General features: G+C 34.3%; 1 protein-coding gene across 4 annotated transcripts in view; it reads right to left on the bottom strand.

The window, feature by feature from the left end:
• Window positions 1-23,305, bottom strand: part of LOC100625207 (probable ubiquitin carboxyl-terminal hydrolase FAF-X) — a 177,429-nt gene that overhangs the window by 77,657 nt on the left and 76,467 nt on the right. For all 4 annotated transcript variants that reach the window (XM_021080952.1, XM_003484170.4, XM_021080953.1 and 1 more), the window contains exons 12-19: window positions 21,155-21,361; window positions 18,385-18,521; window positions 16,498-16,631; window positions 11,201-11,288; window positions 8,665-9,007; window positions 7,135-7,230; window positions 6,457-6,668; window positions 4,319-4,559 (exon numbers count right to left, since the gene is read on the bottom strand). In XM_021080952.1, the coding sequence (XP_020936611.1) occupies window positions 4,319-4,559; window positions 6,457-6,668; window positions 7,135-7,230; window positions 8,665-9,007; window positions 11,201-11,288; window positions 16,498-16,631; window positions 18,385-18,521; window positions 21,155-21,361 (1,458 nt within the window). The remainder of the gene's footprint in view (window positions 1-4,318; window positions 4,560-6,456; window positions 6,669-7,134; window positions 7,231-8,664; window positions 9,008-11,200; window positions 11,289-16,497; window positions 16,632-18,384; window positions 18,522-21,154; window positions 21,362-23,305) is intronic.

Raw genomic sequence — 23,305 nt, 5'->3', positions numbered from 1 at the left:
AATAGTCACAGCAGACAAAAGAGACTTTAAAACAAAGGCCATAAAGAAACACAAAGGACACTATTTAATGATAAAAGGATCCATCCAAGAAGAGGATATTGCAATCATCCATGTACATGCACCTAATATAGGAGTACCCAGATACACACAACAAATAAAACAGACAGAGAAGGAGAAATTGATGGGAATACAATATATTAGGAGACTCTCACACTCCCCTCACATCAGTGGACAGAGCCTCTAGAAAGAAAATCAATACGGCAACAGAGATCCTAAAGCACACAATAGAGAAGTGAGACTTAACTGTTACTTTCACAACATTACATCCCCCCCAAATCAGAATACACATTCTTTTCAAATGCACATGGAACATTCTCAAGGATTGATCACATACTGGGGCACAAAGCTAACCTGGACAAATTTATCTTTTTTTTTTTTTTTTTTTTTTTTGTCTTTTTGCTGTTTCTTGGGCCACTCCTGCGGCACATGGAGGTTCCCGGGCTAGGGGTCCAATCGGAGCTGTAGCCACCGGCCTACGCCAGAGCCACAGCAATGCGGGATCCGAGCCGCGTCTGCAACCTACACCACAGCTCACGGCAACGCCGGATCGTGAACCCACTGAGCAAGGGCAGGGACCGAACCCGCAACCTCATGGTTCCTAGTCGGATTCGTTAACCACTGCGCCACGACGGGAACTCCACCTCGACAAATTTAAAAGTGTACAAATTATTTCAATTATCTTCTCTGACCACAATGGCATGAAACTAGAAATCAACCACAGGAAAAGAAATGAATTAAAAACTGACAAGGATACTAAAAAAACATGCTGTTAAAAAACCAGTGGGTCAATGAGGAAATCAAAAGGGAAATTAAAAAAATACCTCAAGACAAATTTTAAAGAAAACAATCACTCAAAATCTATGAGATGCCACAAAAGCAGTGCTTACAGGAAAATTCACCTCAGAATATGCCTTCCTCAGAAAAGAAGAAACATCTCAGACAATTTAACCCACCTCCTAAAAGAATTAGAAAAGGAAAAAACAAATCAAAAACAAACAAAACCACAAAACCTAAAGTTAGCAGAAGGAGGAAAATTGTAAAGGTCAGAGAGAAAATCAATAAAATAGAGGTTCAAAAAACAATAGGCAAAAAATCAATAAAACCAAGAGCTGGTTCTTTCAAAGGTTAGCAAAACAGACAAATTTCTGACCAGACTCACCAAGAGGAGAGAAAGAACTCAAATAAACAAAATAAGAAATGAAAAAGGAGAAATCTCAATGGATACTGCAGAAACACACAAAAAATTTTAGAAAATATTCTGAGCAATTATATGCCAACAAATTTGAAAACCTAGAGGAAACGGACAACTTTCTAATTGGACATACAGCCCACCAATACTGAATCAACACATAACAGATCAACTGAAAAGACAGATCACTAGAAATGAAACTGAGTATGTAATAAAAACACTTCCTACAAACAAAAGTTCAGCCCAGATGGCTTCACAGGCCAATTCTACCAAACATACAAAGAGAAATGCATACCCCTTCTTCCTAAACTTTTCCAAAAGGGTGAAGAAGGAACACTCCAAAAGACATTCTGTGAAGCCACCATCACCCTAAAACCAAAACCTGATAAAGACATACACCAACAAACCAAAATTAGAGGCCAATATCTTTGATGAATATAGACACAAAAATTCTCAACAAAATCTTAGCCAACTGAATCCAACAACATATAAAAAAGATCACACACCACAACCAAGTGGGATTCTTCCCAGGTTCAGAAGAATGGTTCAACATACACAAATCAATCAACCTCATACACCACATTAACAAAAGAAAAGCCAAAAACCACATGATCATCTCAATAAATGCAGAAAGAGCATCTGACAAAGTCCAACATCCATTCACGATAAAAACTCTAACCAAAGTGGGTATAGAGGGAACATACCTTAACATAACAAAAACCATTTACAACAAACCCACAGCCAATATAATGCTCAATGGAGAAAAGCTGAAAGCCTTGCCACTAAAATCTCAAACAAGGCAAGGATGCCCACTCTCACCACTTTTATTCAGCATAGCATCAGAAATACTAGTCACAAACAAAAGAAATGAAAGAATCCAATTCAAAGAAGAGATAAAATTGTCACTGTATGCAGATGACACGATACTATGTATAGAAAACCCTAATGATTTCACACAAAAACTGTTCCACCTGATCAATGAAATCAGCAAAGTAGCAGGTTACAAGATTAACATTCAGAAATCAGTTGCATTTCTATGTACCTACAATGAAATATTAGAAGAAGAATATAAATATACAATACCTTTTAAAATCATACCCCCCAAAATTAAATACTTGGGAGTAAACCTGAGTAAGGACATGAAAAACTTATATGCTGAGAATGATAAAACTTTAATCAAGGACATTAAAGAGAATTCAAAGAAATGGAAAGACAATCCATGCTCCTGGGTTGGAAAAATTAATATCCCAAAAATGACCATTCTGCCCAGAGCAATCTACCGATTCAATGCAATCCCTATTAAATTACCCATGACATTTTTCACAGAACCGGAACAAACAATCCAACAATGTATACGGAACCATAAAAAATCCAGAACTGACAAAGCAATCCTGGGGGTGGGGGGGAACAAACAGGAGGCATAACTCTCCCAGACCTCAGAAAATATTGCAAAGCTACAGTAATCAAGGCAGTGTGGTACTGGCACAAAAATGACATACGCACCAATAGAAAAGAACAGAGAATCCAGAAATAAACTCAGACACCTATGGTCAAATAATCTTTGACAAAGGAGGCAAGAATATAAAATGGGAAAATGACAGTCTTTTTAGCAAGTGGTACTGGGAAAATGGGACAGCCACACGAAAATCAGTGGAACTGGAACACACCCTCACATCATGCACAAAAATGCACTCAAATTGCCTTAAAGACTTAAACATAAGTCAGGATACCATCAAAGTCCTAGAAGAGAGCATAGGCAAAACATTCTCTGACTCCAACCTCACAAATATTTTCTCAGGTCAGTCTCCCAAGTCAATATAAATAAAAGAAAAATAAACAATCAGACCTAATTAAACTGAGAAATTTTTTCACTGCAAAGGAAACAATCAAAAAACAAGACAAAACAAAACAGAAAGACAACTTACAAAATAGGAGAAATTACTGTCAAATGATGTAGCTGCAAAAGTTTTATTATCTCAAATATGCAAACAATTTATACAACTCAACAGCAAAAAAGCCAACACCCCCAAATTGGGCAAAAGACCTGAATAGACATTTCTCCAAAGAAAATATACAGACGGCCAAAAAGCACATGAAAAAATGCTCAATATCACGGATTATTAGAGAAATGCCAAGCAAAACTTCTCTGAGGTACCACCTCACACCTGTCAGAATGGCCATCATTAATAAATCCACAAATAACAAATGCTGGAGAGGGTATGGAGAAAAGGGAACCCTCCTACACTGTTCGTTGGAATGTAAATTGGTACAATCATTATGGAAGACAGTACAGACGTACTTCAGAAAACCAAATACGAAACTACCATATGACCCAGCAATTCCACTCCTGACAAAATTCTGTTCAAAAAGATACATTCACTCCTATGTTCATTGTAGCACTATTCACAGTAGCCAAGACATGGGAACAATCTAAATGTCCATTGACAGATAAATGGATTATGATGTGGTACACACATGGAATACTACTCAGCCTTTAAAAAAGAACAAAATAATGCCATTTGCAGCAACATGGATGGAACTAGACTCATACTAAGTGAAGTCTGACAAGAAAGACATATACCATATGTAATCACTTATATCTGGAATCTAACATATGGCACAAATAAGCCTATCTACAGAAAAGAAACAAACTCACAGACTTGGAGAACAGATTTGTGGTTGCCAAGAGGAAGAGAGTGGGATGGACTGGGAGTTTGGGGTTCGTAGATGCAAACTATTGCATTTGAAGTAGATAAGCAATGAGATCCTACTACACAGCACAGGGAACTATATCTAATCACTTGTGATGGAGGATAACCTGAGAAAAAAGAACATGTGTATGTGTATAACTGTGTCACTGCCATACAGCAGAAACAGGCAAAACACTGTGTATATACTACAACAGAAAAATAAAAATCTTAAAAAAAAGCTATTTTATTTGGGGTTATACCAAACAATTACCACTTAAGCATACAATATCAGATGATCAATAAATATTTACTGAACAAATTTTTAAGAAGACCTCAATGTTTAGTTTTGGGAGAACATTTGAAAATTATACATACTTACTGATTTATCTTTTAAGTTTAATTGTCCAATTAGCTTTCTGTCATCTTCAGAATCTATCAGCTCACCACCCACAAAGAGTTCAATTTTTGTATGGGCTACATTTGCTTTAATACGATTGAGAATACATCGACGTACTGAACCAACAGTATCATTGGTATGAGACCATATGTCCAGGTCATCAACCTGTCTGCCATGGTTTGGAAATCGAACTATTAGAGAGAGATGTTTACCACGGAATGCTCTGGAGGGGAAAAAAAACCCACAATCATATTTAGTAGATAGCCAAGATACTGGTCTTGGAATTTAACATTTTTGTACTAAAATCAAGAAGACTGGTCTTATTTTGTTTTTAGGATATTAAAAGTAACAGTTTTATGGTTCTTTATTAACACCATAATTAATCTTTTTTTTCTTTTTGTCTTTTTGACTTTTCTAGGGCCACACCCACAGCATATGGAGGTTCCCAGGCTGGGGGTCTAATCGGAGTTGCAGCCACCAGCCTACAGCAAGGCAGGATCAGAGCCATGTCTGCAACCTATACCACAGCTCACGGCAACACCGGATCCTTAACCACTGAGCAAGGCCAGGGATCGAACCTGCAATCTCATGGTTCCTAGTTGGATTCGTTAATCACTGAGCCATGACAGGGACTCCCATAATTAATCCTAAAAACATAATTTTACTCCATTATTGTTCATCTTTGCCACAATGGCAGAACAAAAACTTCCTACTTTCAAAAAACTGTAACAACACAAACATGAACAATCCATCAGTTAATTTTAAACTATAAAAAATAAAAACTCAATTCACCAAGAGTATTTTCAAACAAGGAAGAGATAAGCTTTTTAGCTTCAGAGTGTCAAAAAATGTGAAAATGCATGTTTCTACTAAAAAATTTTAAAAGTTATTTTTCTTCCCCCAGCCATATCCATGGTATGCTGCAATTCCCAAGCCACATATCAAACGCATACCACATCAATGACAATGCTGGATACTTAACTGTTAGGCTGACAGGCAACTCCAAAAGGTCTTTCAAACCAAAATTCACTCCAAAATATTTCTCTTCTCACAGGTAAGATTCAAAATAAAAATCACATTAAAGTGACAATTTTACATTTTTCACTTTAAAAACTGATCAATTTCTTTCTTTTTTTTTTTTTTTTAATGTGGGAGTTACTGTTGTGGCTGAGCTGGTTAAGGATGCATCTAGTTATTTATGAGGTTATGGATTTGATCCCTGGCCCCACCCAGTGGGCTAAGGATCTGACGTTGCAGCAAGCTGCTTGCTGCTCAGGTTGCACATGTGGCTCAAATCCTACATTGCTGTGGCTGTGACAGCAGCTGCTGCTGTAATTCAACTCTTGGCCTGGGAACTTCTATGTGCTGCCAGGTGCAGCCCTAAAAAATAAAAAAATCTGATGGTATTTATTCTTTATAAACTTTCTCAAAATAAGAAGTGCTGTTTAAATTATTACTAAGTAATTTAGTTGTTGTTGATTTATCTCATTTATAGTGCATATTTATAATTTATATGTAATTTACGTTAAAAAAATCATTTAGAAGTATTCTTTGTCACATTTAGCAAATAAGAGCTTTAAGCTATTTTAATGTAAACAAATACATCAAAATAAAAACTCATCAACCCTAAAATACCACTGCCATATTTAACAGATCATAATAGCTCAAAGCAGGACACTAATATACAACTTAAAACATTCTGTTTTTTTTTTTTAATTATCTGTAAGATGCAAATATTTTTTTAAAAGGCAGAATGGGAGTTCCCATTGTGGCTCAGCTTGTTACGAGCCTGACTAGTATCCAATCTCTGGCCTCACTAGTGGGTTAAGCATCCAGCACTGCCAAAAGCTGTGGATAGGTCGCAGATGTGGCTCAAATCTGGTACGGTTGTGACATAGGGCAACAGCTGCAGCTCTGATTCAACTCTTAGCCAGGAACTTCCATATGCTGCATGTGCAGCTCTAGAAAGACCAAAAGGGGGGGGGGGAGGGAGCAGGACAATAAAATCTGGATAAAACATTTCTTTATGCTCCTTTTAATCTATACATCATAACTTTCCCAATTAACTGGCTTAAAAAAATAATTACAAGTTAACACTAGAAGATTAGTTCCCTACAAACCTTGACATAGGTAGAATGGTTCTCTCCTCATGATAATCACTATCACATTCATTTATGTATTCCCTTAAAACAGTTAATACTCGAACCATTCGAATGGCTTCCTGTCTTGCACAATTTGTACTATCTTTGTCACCATCCAAAATACACAATGTATCATATGAAGCTTTCAAACGATCAAAGCAAGACTGAATGAAGTCCTCATGGATAACCACCTATAATAACAGGTCAATAAAGACAGTTTAAACTGCTTTGAAATTTAAATCCAAATGACATTAATCCAATTAAAGACAGTAAAACTTCAACTTCTAGGTTATTTTTAACCACATATATGCAATCAATAACAAAACACAAAAGGAAGCTGATTATAAGAAAATAAACAAATGTAAATGAATTATTTTTCTTCAAAAATCTCTGAACCAAGTATCAAATAGATAAAAATTTCAGCTATCTCAGCATATAATAATAATTACATCAAAAATAATCCTAATCACCTAAAGAAAATTACCAAGGAAATATTCAGTTAGCATTTTATAAGCATTAAATATTTAAATATTTTTATAAGAACTAAAAATTAATTTCTATTTTAAAATTAATTCTAAGTTTAAAAAGATTCTACTAAATCTAATATTACTTTCCAACCTAACTGCAGTAGAAGTTTTTATGTACTTCAGTCCTTACCTGATTGACCTGTAACCTGGGACCAAGGTTTGTATATATCTCTTTAAGGAGATCTATAGCTCTGCTAGCAATGTCATCATTGCTCTGCATTACAACCTAGATCCAAAATTAAAAGTATTAGCAACATACAAGATATACTCTAATTTAGCACTTAAATTCAAATTTTATTTTCAATTTTTATAATACAGTATTCAATAATTTAAGACTAAATTGATTTTGATACGCAAATCAAGTAAAATTAAGTAACAAAATTAATTAAACAGAATACTAAGGATTAATACATACTGAGTTTTTTCAATAGGGTAACTTACTTAAACATGAAAATAATAAATTATACTTTAATCAATATTACTTAATTTTGCAATCTGGTGGCCAAGTTGTGAAACTTTCAAGGAAGAAATCAAGCATGCTAAAAATTTACAAGGAAAAGCATAATAAGCAATTTCTGCCCATCTTTGTCACTTACTTAATCAGAAGTTTCACCATATATTTAGAATGCTGGAGTTCCCACTGTAGTGGAACTGGGATCAGCAGCATCTCTGCGGTGCCGGGAAATAGTTCAATCCCTAGCCTGGCACAGTGAGTCAAAGGATCCAGTGTTGCTGCAGTTGCAGTATAGGTCACAACTGTGGCTCGGATCTGATCCTGGCCTGGAAACTCCATATGCCTCGGGGTGGCCAAAAGAGAAAGGGGGAAGAAAAAAAAAAAAAAAAAAAGAATCCTCTGGCTATCAGGGTGTTTCAAGGCTGACCCTTTGAGAATTCCATAGAGGAAAAGAAAGAATGGGGGCGACTAAGCAGAGAAAAAGTACTAGTCTTAATAAAAGGCCGAACAAACACCTTAGTTTATCTATGGTTTAGAAACACCACCAAAAACCCCACATCCAAAATACAAGAAAAGCTGAAATCTAACAATAAAATAGGTTAATTCTTAGAGATGTCAACAATATTTATGTATCAAGGTGCAAAAGGCCTTAAGTACAATACAGCAATTTACTCTCAGGAATTTAAATATATCACATATATATATACATATATAATACATAAATAAAAGTTTCTATAAAGGTATTGATTCATAACTCCTTCTAACTAATAGTCCTCCCTTCTGTCCATCATTTATTTGAGCATTAAATGTACAATAACCCCCAAGATGTAACTTGTAAGTAAGGTAGATAATAACCTTCCAGAGGGAAGGTAAAAGATGTGCAGATAAACAATGATTAGAATACTTGCATATATACATGAAAAATTCTAAGTACAGTAGATCTGTCAGTGGCAGATAGAGGGGTTGGGGGGAGAAAGAGAGAGGTGGGGGTTGGGGAGGGAAAATGAATCCAAATAAAAGTGATATAAGAAGCTGAAGATGAACAATTAACCACCCATGCCCCCATCTAACTCCCCAATTCCTAGGCCAAGTTTCAGAGCAGGATAAAAACTGTAACTTATAAGCAAAATTATAACTCCTTAACCATTTTTTAGAAATCACCTCATGCACAATGTTTGCAAACAGATGATCCTACTTCTCACTTACCCTCCAAAGGTAGTCTAATCCAATTAGTTCCAAATCATCCATCATATAGGTTCTTCTTTTTGCTACCAGTTTCCCTTCTCTACAGTTAACAGCTTTGAAGAATCGTTCAAAACATTTCATTCCATTTTCAGTTAACAGGAAAGGATCAAGCTGAAGCACATTACTTTCAAAAAAATCCTTATTAATATCAGGATCTAAGTCTGGTTCATCCCCCATTAACTTGGAATACCACTTAAAACAGGCTTCACGATCACAAAGGTAAACTGCATTCTCTGCTAAGCATTTCCATATTTGTTTTGCCTGAGGAGCACAGAGCCAGAGTTGGCCATCCTTCAATAAAAATCTTGAAAAAATTTAAGAAATCAGAATTAGGCCTATATAATTTTATTTTCAAACAATTTATTTTAATATATCCGAAAATTTCATTTAGCACAATCATCTGGATTACAGCTTAAAAGATGTTCTTTCAAAAGAGCTCAATTCTCATCCATATGTTTATCAGTAAAAAAAAAAAAAAAAAAAAAGATATTATTTCATTAACTTAACAAGCATATATTTACGGAGCATCTACAGAGCTCCAGGAAATCTGCTAGAATATTTGACCAAAATATAAAAGCTTACTCTTAGCTGTCAAGAAGTTCAGACTTTGACACTAGATCCTGATTTAGCTCCCTGCTTATGCGGCTTCACTGAAAAATGAGCTATTACATCAGGTGACTTTCAGAGATAAGCAAATGTTGAAATAAAATAAAGATCCTCAAAAAATTTTAATTTATGAAAATATTATACTCCATACCTGGTCTCTAAGCAAAGTAACCTACTAAGTTAGATGTAATTCTGTGTCAGTAACCATTAGTATGTTTATCACTATTTAAGATGTTCTCTGGTGTTTTTCATAGCTATGTGACTCTTGCCCATTAAAATAAGACTGCAGTGGGAGTTCCTGTCATGGCTCAGGGGTAATGAATTCAACTAGTATCCATGAGGACACAGGTTCAATCCCTGACCTTACTCAGTGGGTTAAAGGGCTGTGAGCTATGGCTTGGCTCAGATCCCTCATTGCTGTGGCTGTGATGTAGGCTGGCAGCTGCAGCCCTGATTCAAACCCTTAGCCTGGGAACTTCACTATGCTGCATATGCAACCCTTAAAAAAGAAAAAAAAAAAAAGACTACAAGGAGCTGATGATTCTGCTTCAAGCAGTCTCTTCCTTCAGTTAAATTCTGGTTTCTTTTACCTCTCTATCTACTCCGTGTGTTATTTCTATGAACATCAATGAATAAAAAGAGAAGCTGATTAATCTGAATATAATTTTACATCTAATTCTTAGTTAACCAGTGATGACTTCATATTCAATATTGTATGGTCATTTAATGTCCATACTATTCATTTAATGTTAGTGGCTTTCTTCTTCTGGGTCTTAATTATAGATACAGGTTTTTGATAGCTACATAGTGGTACGTCTGAGTGTCAAATATCCAGTTTTCAATTCTACCTATTCCCTCACATTTACAAATAAGCAACATGAGGTCCAGAATAATAGAACACATTTTCCAAACTAAGGCTCTAGCATAAGTCTGAAAAATCACTGATGTCATAGAAATATCAGAGCCTTTAAAGTGAGACACACTAAGGTGAGTACTCTAGTTTCATAACCTGACTCTGATTTCAAACAAGTTAATACCCTAAACGGACTCTCAAAGTGTCTCGAAGAGTTTCCATGAGAACTAGCCATTAGTGCAAAGAAAAACACATGAAGTATTAACTCTTAGATCATTTTTCCTTGAGTGAATTATACTACTACATATTTACATAGTAGGAAAAGTTCTAATAATACTTTTTAATATAGTAGGTAAATTCTAAAGCATTTTTCCCATTTCAGTAAACCTAAGGGTTACGGTACACTATCACTAATAACTGTGGCCCACAGAGTGAAGAAGTTTCATTATGAGTGGCAACTTTATTTTTTCCTGGATGGTTAAAAAGAGTGGAGAGCACCATAAATCAATGTTATGTTTAGATGACTAGATTTCTTCCTAAGTTGAAATGTGTGAACAGTTGCATTTGGAGAGATCAAACTTACAGATTATAAAATTCCTTTTTTTTCCTTAAGAGCTACACTTGTGACACACAGAGGTTCCCAGGCTAGGGGTCAAACTGGAGCTGGAGCTACAGGCCTACACCACAGCCACATCAATGTGAGATCCAAGCTGTGTCTGCAGCTCGCTGCAACCCAGCCAGAGACTGAACCTGCATCCTCATGGATACCAGTCCGGTTTGTTAACCACGGAGCAACAATGGGAACTCCCCAGATTATAAAATTTTTAAAGGTAATTACGGATTGATTTAAAACATAGATTACATGTTAATATAAACATAGAAAATGTTATGTTACTTTTTCGGCAATGGTTCGTATGTGGAAGATGTTCAGTTCCAGGGTGAAATGGCCACGTAAGATAAGACTTGGCTATGAAAAACATTAACACTGTATTCCTTATGTGTGCCTTAAAGAGAACAGTACTAATTTTGAAAACTAACCTGAGGAAGTTAAGCCGTTCTTGAACTTCTTGAACATGACTATATCTACTTCCAAGCCTCACAGTTTGTGGGTCATAGCCTTCATGGTCTGCAAGTTAACAAAAGCTTTCCATTATTCACATATATATCATCATCACTGTTGACTTTAACCAAAAGAAATTAAGAAGCCAGTAATTATTTATCATTAACAGGCAACTTGTAATAGTGCTATTTAAATATATCTAATTTTCCCCACAAAAATAAACACTTGCTTTCACATGCTGAAAATGAGATATGCTTAATGTGCTATCAAAACTAATTTTCAGTACAGCATTGGTGGTATAGAGCTGCCTTCCAAAAATACTTTTTCAGCATAGTCCCCCTTCTAGTCTTCAAATATATTGAAGTAATTTTGTGAGTAAAGTCTGTGACTTTTCCCCCTTCACTATTACTTCTGTTATAATAATACCTGTCACTGTAGTATTTCAGCATACTCAATAACAGTAAGAGCATTAATAGAAAATCAAAATGTCATAAGTTGTTACTGCATTTGATAAAGTTATGACACAATTACCTCAATCAGCAAACTATAAATCTGCTGGATATTAAAAAAAAAAACACAAAAACAAAATACCGCACCCTCACATTATGACTATGAATACATGTGTTGGTAACCTGGGCTATAATAGATTAAAAATTCTTTATTTTTTAAACACAAACCTAGTAAGTACTTTGGACTTAACATTATCAACATCATATGCTAAGAGAAAATTTTTCAAGGGTCTGTCAATAAGCAAGCTAAGGAAAAAGTTAAAAGCATGTATTTTCCTAGAAGTACTATTGATAGTGTTGTGCATGAGATGCTTCCTTCAAAAAGGCAGATCTCAATTAAAATGGGAGTTTACAGCAGAAAGGCTATCTTAAAAATTTCTCATAAGGTTGCTTATGTCAATTTCAAGCAAACTAAAGTCAGAAAAGAAACAGAAAGACTGGATAAAGCCCTCTTCTTGAAAATGACTAAATTGGTTTGGGGGAAATAGAAGACAGTGGAAAGAAATGCCTCAGATAGAGCTGTCAGTCACTCAGGACATTAATTTCAAAACTTTGAAGCCAAGTTAAAGAGGATTTGAAATTACAGAATTCCTCTTCAGCAATAAATAATGACATTTCTCAATTATGCACCACTTGGAACTTTTAATATCATCAGCACTGATGCCAAAGAATCCCAACTGTGTTCTTTTTGCAATTGCTAAAGGCAATCTAAATCATCAAAATGGCAAGATTCTACATAACAAAAAAACCTGAATTAGAAGTAAAATGCTGACTTGCTATAAAAGATGGAAGATAAAGAATGTTTAGAGATATACCTGGATTAGATTTGGAAAAGGAGGCCCAATATATTAGGCCCACTTTACATACTTCTACATTCACGAGCATCTACTAGTAGTGCTAAAATATTATTTCCTCAAAAGTCATCAACTGCCCAAGCCTTAGGACTAAAAGATGGCAGAAAAATTTTTCTACTGCTTAAAGTTTTCTGGTATATTGTCAAGAATGCTGATCTTGAAACACCTGACTAAACTCTGGACTGCCATTTTCACTGTTTTGTTTAATCCCTGAAGACCTCTGCCTAAAAACTTTTGTGTGTGTGTGCTTAGTTGGCAGGACTTGAGTGTGTGTGGCAGGGAAAGGAAACACACACAAGGGACGAAGCATGGTATAACCTTCTCTTCTGATGTAATTTCATGTGGAAAAATAACACAAGAAATTATTCATGCCCTTGTGTTACCAGTATCTCTATTTACACGTTATATCAATTTGTTAACCATTTGAAGATAAAGTTGATCACTTTTACTCATTAAAACTATGATTATTTCCCAATAACAAGGACACAAAGACCTTTACCTGACCCCAGCACATAGTCAAATTTCAGAAACTGTCCCTATAACAACCTTTATTCTTCCCTTTTTCCTAATCCAGAATCAAATCTAGACTCAGAAATCGTCTGCATTTGATTCTTTTAACTTAGAATTTCCTCGGTTCTTTGGGCTGTGTGTTCGTGTGTGTGTGTGTGTGTGTGTGTGTGTGTGTGTGTGTGTGTGTGTGTTTAACTTATTTTAAAGAATAAAGCTACTTGTATGGTGCCATTCAGTTTGGGTTGGCATCATGTTTCCTCTAAATCTAGTTATATTCAGGCTATATATATTTGGCAATATATACTACAAAAGTAATGCTGAATTCTGGAGTTCCTGCAGTGGTGCAATGGGATTGGTGGTATCTCTACAGCGATGGAATGCAGATTCAATTCCTGGCTTTGCACAGTGGGTTAAAAGATCTGGTGTTGCTGCAGCTGTGGCAAAGGCCACCACTGTGGGTCAGATATGGTCCCTAGCCCAGGTACTTCCACATGCTGCAGGACAGCCAAAAAAGAAAAAAATAAAAGAAATAAAATAATGCTAAATCCCTATGCATCATTATAAGAAGCCAAGATGTCAGTTTATCCAAATATTGCTTAGTTAAGGTTTTTCTACCAACTTTCTCCACTAAATAGTTACTATTTTTCTCTTTACAATTAATAATTTATGGGTCAACACTTTGATATCATATCAGTATTCTGGTCCTCATTAAACTTTCCACTTAATAGTTTTATCATCCACTACTTTCCGATAAATTTTTAGTTGACATTCTCATCCTTTTATTTATATAATTCATATACTAAAAAGGTTATGATTCATGTTATCACTATTCTAATGCTTTGACACAGGTTTGACAAGTGAGAGCTGACTCCTATATATTTCTGACACTGCAATATGATATTTTGCATAAAACAGACATTTTCTTACTTTCTGGCACGATAACATCCAGCTCTTACCCTGTGCTTTCCTATGGTAGGCCTAGAAACATTCATTTCTCCAAAGAACTATTAACTTAATAAAATGAATAGTACTAGTTAAAAATATTCTTTAAATTGCAAGAACCCCAAAAATATTTACTAGCACTTCATGGCTGATATGCATAAGTGATTACTAAGTACACAGGATGTGCACTTTATTTAACACAGCCCTGTTGTTAAGTGACACTTGTAAAGAGTCCTTTTTGTTAGCAAGCAGTCCTGAAAATAACCAAGCAGCATAATAATGCAAAGAGGTAATGCAAAGTGGCAGTCCTAAGAAAACATAGCTTTATATGAACTGCCTTGTGTCCTATAGTGTCAGAAACCCACAATCTTTGCTCAGAAATTGGAGAAAACAATACATAAACCTCTCAAGCTCCAATCAATACAATGGGTATCTTCTAATGGGCTAAAGTGGAGTGCATTATATTTTGTTATAAATATGAATCATTTTTTTAAACAGTGATTCCGGAAGTGCTAGTGCATAAACTCACTAAAAAAGAAATTAAGAGAACTCATTTTATCTTCCATATGTAAAAGTTTAAAAAATTTTAATGTTTGTGTTATTACTAGTTCTACATCATGTAAGTAATTTAAACTTAAAAGTTTCAATATAAAAATTAATTATTAATTTTTTTCCTATTTTTAGAAATAAATTCTGAGGGTTTGGGATGGAAATGCTACAAAATTTGACTGCAATGACTGTTATACACCTATTTAAAAAAATAAAAATCAATCTTCAGTGAAAAAAAAGTAATTAAAATTAAAATAAAAAAATAAATTGATAAAACATTGGCCAGAAGTGAAAAATACTACATCTGGAGGAAAAAGGTTAGAAACATAATATGAAATCAATTTACTCAGAGGAACATATTAATACAAGACAACTTGAAGTGCCTGCAAGCTAATTTAACTCCATCCTAACAATGCATTAACTCGCTTATGATGTTATAACTATTGTTATCATCATTTTACAGATTTGGTACATCTTTACAATAAAGGTCTTAAATAAATTACAAGTTATGCAGTGATGAACTGAGGCCAGATTTTAAATCTATGCAGTTTATAAAGCTTGCATTCCATTATCTCTAACCTTGCAAAAAAGAAGCAACATAAAAAGAATGCTAACATTTTTGTGATCATAAAATATCCACCTTTCAAACACATCTATATGACTGAATTCTCCACATCCTAATGCATCATGTCAACTGAGTAGTACTTTCAGTTCAGTACTACACTCAATCCTGTTTTCAATAATGGACAACAGAAAGGTTTTCTTCTTCATATTTAAAAACTTGAGCCTATAAGGTGGCTGGGGCTTTTGTTTGCCCCATGAATATGTACAGAGATAGGATATACAAAGAGTATTCTGTGCTCCAGCACACACAGATTCTGATTAAACTGTCAAAGAATAAATAACATTGCAATTAGTCTTTAAACCACCAAGAAAGAAACCCCACATACAGCAAATACTAAGTATTTTTTCTGTTACAACCATAGGAAACTTCATCCTAATATGTTTAAACAATTCCACATTCTGAGAACCAAAGGAACAAATGGTGATCACTAATCTAGCAACATTTAAATAAAGTTCTTTGAAGAATGGAAAAAAACAATTCAGGGTTATTAATAACAATTATAATATATATAAGAATAGACTTGGACAAAATTAACAGCAGGAGAATTAGGAGAATATTTTCAAGGAAATTATTAGGTCTCCTCAAAAAGCAGTAAAAGTGATGGCAATAAGGAAGTTTCTATTTTGCTCAGCAGTAATGAACCCAACTAGGATTCACAAGAATGTGGGTTCAACCCCTGTTCCCATTCAATGGATTAAGGACACAGTGTTGTCATAAGCTGTGGCATAGGTTGCAGACTCAGCTTGGATCCTTTGTTGATGTGGCTGTGGTGGAGGTCAGCAGCTGTAGCTCTGATTTGACCCCTAGCCTGGGAACTTCCATATGTTGCAGGTGCAGCCCTAAAAAGCATAAAAAAAAAAAAAAAAAAAAAAGGGAAAAAAAAAAAAAAAAAAAAAAAAGGGGGGGGGATACCAGTAAGAAAGAAAAGGTTTAAAATGAGCACATACTCAAGAAAGTAGCAACCAACTGCAGTTACAAGATAAAGTCCCCAGAATTAGAAGGAAAGAAATCAATTTAACAACAATGAACAGGGACACAGACCAGCACCTAATAAAGAGCCTTGAAAAGCTGGCCTATGGTTTAGGTTGTTTTATGATTTGAGAGGCCAAGTGACTAGTAAGTGAATACAATTTACAGAGACAACTCACTTCCATTCTTTTTTCTTTTTTTTTGGTCCTTTTGCAAATAAACATATTGTCAAGGTAAACAATACAAGGACAAAAGAAAATACAGGGAAGGTAAGCCATGTTGATTCCCAATAGTTAATTTTAGCTTGTTATACATACCTCTAGCATATAGTCGCATGTTATTCATATAAGCAGCAAGGTTTTCTGCTACCAAAGTAACTAAGGCATGATTGTGCTGAAGTTGATTGATTAAATCATGACGGTAAAATACATGGGGACTTCGCTGAGTCTGACTAAAACAAGAAGAACTTAACAGTATAATTAGGCAAACAAACACTGTTGTAACTAAGTTTACAGAGACTAAATTCTAGCTATTACTTTTAAATGGTTAAAATGTTCTATATTTGTAATAAAACTTTGTCAATATTCTTTTAAAAAAAAATCATGAAATCTGAGATTAACTGAGGCCTCAAAGCATACTTACTCCTTCTACCAATATTCTCCAACTCCACCCAAATACTAATCTTGCACAATACCAATATCAAAATAGCTGCTGTGCAGTATGTATAAATTTATGTGATCAAGTACATTAGCTAGTAAAAGTACATTCCAGAACACTAGTCTGCAGCCAGTTTTGCCCACTGGATACCACCAGAAAGATAACTTAGTTCCCTTCCTGATATGCCATTTTCAGTGAAACCAATCACATCACCCATCAACTGTCACATCACCATTAATTTAGTGGTGCTCAAATCACTAGCCTTAGAAAAGTACATAGAGCAACCCGAGAAAGGGTGTGTCTATCTGATAAAAGACAGAAGGCCAATAGCCAATATCAAACACAATCAAAATATGTACTTCACAAATAAATATTATTACTATTTCTGCAGTATTTGGTCCAATGGAATTTCCTAATTTCATAATCTTTCCAGCATTACAATAAAAATTCAACTTGAAAAATAAAAATGAAAAAGGAAATATAACTCTTTTAAAACATGAATTCTATTTACATACATAATTATTACACCAGTTTAAAGCTAAAATGACCTTGGCAATCATGTCTTAGGCACAAGAAAAACATTTCTTAAAGGTTAGGGAGTCATTCTAAGATTACAGCTAATCAGACAAAACTGGAGTTCACTACCAGGACTCCTAATTGCACTGTGAATATTCTTGCTATTTAGCTTTCTTCATGTTCTTTTTACTCTTCTGTCATTAATTCCAAATATATTGCAAGAAAACAGAAGGTTAAAATTATTCTAATAACCACTAATATTTTAGCATCGAATACAACATGTAAAATAAACTAAGAAAAAAACCTCGCTAAAATAAAGAGTAAAAAAAATCTTTAAACAAAGATGTCATCTTTCATGATTTAAATCACTTTTAATCTTTGAAAATTTACTTGTAAATTCTAGACAAAGTAACCACCCCAACCACCACACATTGAAAATTATTATTCCCTATTATAATATTTAAAATTAATTTGAAAAATGTTGATAAGTATGTCTGAGTAGGCCAGTTAAGAATATATTAAAGACCATGAAATCCAGGATTCAAAATGAATACTGAACCAAGAAAGGGGACTGGCAAAAAAGGTAGCATGAAATGAGGAGTGAGATAAATATAACCCATGCCATGACTATGTCTGATACATCTGCTAGAACTAAGATCTGAAACAAGAGTGAAAGCCAGTATCTTAATTCACACTTAAATACTATATAAAACTGGGTAAATTAAATTCTATGTTATTAAATATAAAGTAGATGAATAATCCTTACTTTGGAGCTGCTGTGGTATAGTGGGTTAAGGATCTGGCATTGTCACTGCAGTGTGGTTTGATCCCCTGGCCCAGGAACTTCCATATGCTGTAGGAACGGCAAAAAAAACAAACAAACAAAAAAAAAAAACCTTTATTTTGCTTCAAACTCTTCATTAAGCTATTTCCCCACTCCAGCTTTCTTTCTTTAAAATTTGCTTTTACTGATACGCTATTTTCAACAATACAAATAATAATTAGAAAGTTTTCTGTATTAAAAGCCTTACCTCAAATTTTGAGGTGCCTCACCAAACAAACTACAAATTTCTCTTATTTGTTTCAGTGCAGGAATTACCCACTTGTCATTATTGCGAAGTTCTTCTATAAAACGATCTATCCACTGGATCTTCTGTGTGTCCCGATCCTTATACACAATACACAAAAAATATGGTTATAAGGTATAATTCTACCTTCAAACTACTTTGAGAATCAAAGTAGAAAAGCTTATAAGCTAAGCTTCATAAAAATGATGATGTAATTATAACAGTTTAACAAAGCAAAATGCTTTAAGTATACTCTTAATTTGAAATGATCACCAACATTCCAAAAATAAATAAGAACTACTATACAAACTCACTGTTTCATGGAGTCAGATATTTATCTAAAACACAGTACAAATTCCAAGTTCAGGAACATACACAGGAAATTTCACTTTTAAAACACACATCTGAATGTGAGTACTGTGTTTTACTTACTGCTTTATAAGTTTCTTGATATTATAAAACTTTGCAAAAATATACAATCCCAAGTACTACTATATGTGGATGTGATGTTACATATTTTGTAAAAAAAATCAAGGAACACATATTTTATCAAGAAAACAGCATAATTAGCTTTTAAAATTAAAAAAAAACAAAATAAAAAAATTAACACACAAATAAAATAAGAGAAAATAGGCACCATGTTTTCACCTAGAGGAAAATATAAAATGTTGAACAATATTGCAATAATAAATTTACTTCTAATATTCTGCCATAATTTACTTCTGTCTTTTCATCTACAATCACCAGTAATCAGAAATTCAGGTTTGGAGTTCCTGCACAGTGGGTTAAGAATCTGACTACAGGGGCCTGGGTCGCTGCAGAGGTGTAGCTACAAAGGTGTAGGTTCAATCTCTGACATGGCACAGTGGGTTAAAGGATCCAGTGTTGCTGCAGCTGGGGTTCTAGCTCGAATTCCTGACCCAGGAATTTCCCCATGCAGTGGGTGTGGCCATAAAAGTTAAGAAATAAATAAATTAACTAAAAAAGAAGTTGAGTTTGAAAACCTAACCAATTTTTAACTGGAATGATTCTATTTCTATGCATATTTGGGAAAGAAAAATCTTTTTTTAGAATCAAAAGAGGGTCCACACTTCAAGTGCTTTCATGAACTATTTATCTACAGTAATAGCCATTTTAACACATACTGTAAAATATATTCATGAATTTAAGTGGTTTCTATTTATCACTGCATAAACTATAAAGAATGACCTACTCCATAAATATCAGGCTGTCTTCATATATTTCCTAGGCAAATTTCTAGACATGAAATTACTAAGCTGAATTCTGTGTACATCTTTAGAATTTACAATTTACACTTGAATACTAAATATGTCAAGACTCTTAGAAGCACCTTAGCTTGGAGAGTAGAGTGTGATATATTTATTAATAGTTTTTCTTAACACAAGTAAAGGCTGAGTTGAAAAAGGCAAAAAACACTTTTACTAAATTCCATGAAGTCTAATACCTATAAACACAGCAACATTTAAGACATTATGGCAGGCAATGATCTGAATAACTAATTAAAAGAGGAAGCAGTACTTGAGCATTTACACCAAGTGTTACTATTTCTATACTTCTCACTATTAAATAAAAAATTAAACTCAAGGTCTTCACCACCATTTGAGATGCTGAATAAACACAACATTCAGAATCAAATACAGTTTAACATTGTCATTAATTAAATAAGTGAACTGAGACTTTTTTCCTTTGATAAATTTGACACTCCAAATGCCTTAGTGCAAATCCAGTGTCCTACTAACTCCCGCATTAGAAAAAAGCTCCCTGTTTAAATTTATTTGTAAAGGACAGTAGACATTAAATGGTAATTTATGTATTCTTGAGAACTGAAAATAAAAATCTCAGTTTTATATACACATTGGGACTAACTAGTCCACAGATTATGAACAGTATCTTCACTTCTTAAGCACCCTGGGTTAAGAACACCTCCTCTGAATCTCTTTAAAAAAGTAATCAGATCAGCAAATACTTTTGAACCTCCACAATCACGTTTTTCAAAACCTGGCAGCATCATTGTGACTTTGCCTGACTTGATTAAATTAAATTCCAACTGAAAGCAGAACACCTGCTCTGAGGTAACTAAAAAAATACTGACCAGTTTTTGGTTTTTGTTTGCTTTTTCTAAAGGGAATACAACGCCTTTATTACAATCTTCAGCACCCTATCGGAAAGATGGCAAATCACTGCTGATAAAAATCCAGAAACAGGCCTAAGAATTTAAGCAAACTTAATATAAAATGCATACGTAAAATCAGTGAACATAAATGACGTAAGTTCAAATGGAAAGAAGCTGCTGTGATTTGCTAATAACGAAAACTCTATTTAGGAAGTTAATTATATTAACATATTTTGAGGGGAAAAAAAGTCTAACTATATTAACATATTTTGAGGAAAAAAAAAAAGTCTAATTACCCTAACCTTCAAAGTCACAAATGGTTTTACTGCATTATGATTCTATTTTACTATATTTAACTACAGCATTACTATAATGAGTTCTTTCACCTTTACAAATCCTTCTCACAAGGTGGTAAAAATGCTTAGTGAACGATACAAAAACTTGTTGAAAAACAAGTAAGAGAAGGAAGTCACACATAAAAGACAACAGTAAGATGATCTGACAATATTACTTGGAATGATTAAACAATGAAATTATTCTGCAACTAAACATTTTAATGAGGGGGGATCAGAAAAAGTTAGCTAAGAAGTGCTACCATACCTGTGAACAACTGTAATCTAGTATTTTTATGTGGGCACTGAGAGCTAGGTCCATGATGTCCACCGGCACATCATCACTATGAGCCAGATTCCAAAGAAGGTTCAACACTTTATGTGCCATGACACCATCTTTATCGTCTTCAGCAAGACGTCGAATCAGCTCAAGCAGCTTTTCACGTTGTTTTTTACTTGCATTTGTCCAACTTGCCTAGAAAAAAAATTTAATTATGTAAAGTCACAATTTACACATATATTGATTAGATCATCACTGCTTTAATTACAGTGCTTCTCCTTTAACTGCACCGCTTTAACTGGCTTTGAATAAACTACATTCATCTTATCACACCTATATATAGACACCAAGAATATAGCTCATTTCTCACCTAAGAAAACTAGTAACATTCATAAGGAAAATTAATCTAAATTCCAGGAGAAAAACCCTTCTATTTACTACTTTAATTCTATCTCTTCAAACATTAAAATTATATAGTCAAAAGTATAATACCTCATACAAAATGTTAAGAAACGCTAAAACTCAACAAAAAACCCAAACACCCTGATTAAAAATGGGTAAAAGACTTTTACAAATTCTCCACAAAAAAGACATAAATGCCCATGAGCATGTAAGATGTTCAACATCACCAATGATCTGAGAAATGTGTATCAAAATTAAGATACTACCTCATATCCATCATCACACCTACTCTGTTTTCAGACAGAAAAACAGAAAATACCAAGTATTGATAAGACTGTAAAAAAAAAAAAAAAATGGAACGTTCATGTACTGCTGTGAAAATGTAAAACGGTACAGTTGCTACAGAAAAGAGTACAGCAGTTCCTCAAAAAATTAAAAATAAAATTGCCACATGATCTAGTATTTCCACTACTGGGTACATACTCAAAGGAACTGAAATCAGGGTCTCAAAGAGACATTTGTACACCTATGTTTGCAGTAGCATTTTAATTCACAATAGCTAAATGTAGAAACAATCCAACTGTCCATCTACAGAAAATTGGATAAGCAAAATGTGGCATATCCATATAGTAAAATACTATTCATTTAAAAAAGCAAAGAAATTTTTTTCTAGACTTTTTTTAAAAATTGGAGTATAGCTGACATAGAACATATTAGTTTCAGATGTACAGCAAAGTGAATCAGTTATACATATATTATTTTTTCCCATACAGGTTATTACAAACTATTGAGTAGATTTCCCCATGCTATACAGTACATTCTACTTAATTATTTTATAGAATAGTGTTTATGTGTTATGCCATCCTAACTACCCCCAGACAGTTTCCCCTAAAATAACCCTAAGTTTGATTTTCAAATCTGTGAGTTTGTTCCTATCTTATAAATACATTCTTTTTTGTATCATTCTTATTAGATGCCACATGTATGTGATATCTTATGGTATTTGTCTTTCTCTGACTTATTCACATAGTATGATAATCTCCAGATCCATGCAAATAACATATTTCATTTTTTGTTCTGCTTTTCATTTTCCACCATTTTTTTTTTTTGGTCATTTTTTTTGTCTTTTGTCTTTTTGTTGTTGTTGCTATTTCTTGGGCCGCTCCCGCGGCATATGGATGTTCCCAGGCTAGGGGTCTAATCGGAGCTGTAGCCACCAGCCTACGCCAGAGCCACAGCAACTCGGGATCCGAGCCGCGTCTGCAACCTACACCACAGCTCACAGCAACGCCGGATCGTTAACCCACTGAGCAAGGGCAGGGACCGAACCCGCAACCTCATGGTTCCTAGTCGGATTCGTTAACCACTGTGCCACGATGGGAACTCCTCATTTTCCACCATTTTTTAAAGTTTTATTGAAGTATATTTGATTCACAATGTTGTGATAATTTCTGCCTATGAAAAAGTGATTCAGTTATACATGTGGATACATTCATTCTTTCAGATTCTTTTTCTGAATGGATTATGAAACAATATTGGGGAGAGTTATCAGTGCTTTAGCAGGTTTCCACTAGTCAGGCATTCCACATACCTCAATGTGCATAGGCTAATCCCAGATCCCCAGTCCATTCATCTGCCAAAACATTACCCTTTGGGCACATAAATTTGTTTTCAAAGACTCTGTCTGTTTCTGTTCTGCAAATAAGTTCATTTGAATCCGTTTTTAAGATTCCACAT

This window comes from Sus scrofa, chromosome Y (assembly GCF_000003025.6).
Source record: "Sus scrofa isolate TJ Tabasco breed Duroc chromosome Y, Sscrofa11.1, whole genome shotgun sequence".
Classification (NCBI taxonomy): Eukaryota; Metazoa; Chordata; class Mammalia; order Artiodactyla; family Suidae; genus Sus; species Sus scrofa.
Note: the sequence above shows the minus strand (reverse complement) of the source record. Positions and strands in the feature narration are given on the sequence as shown.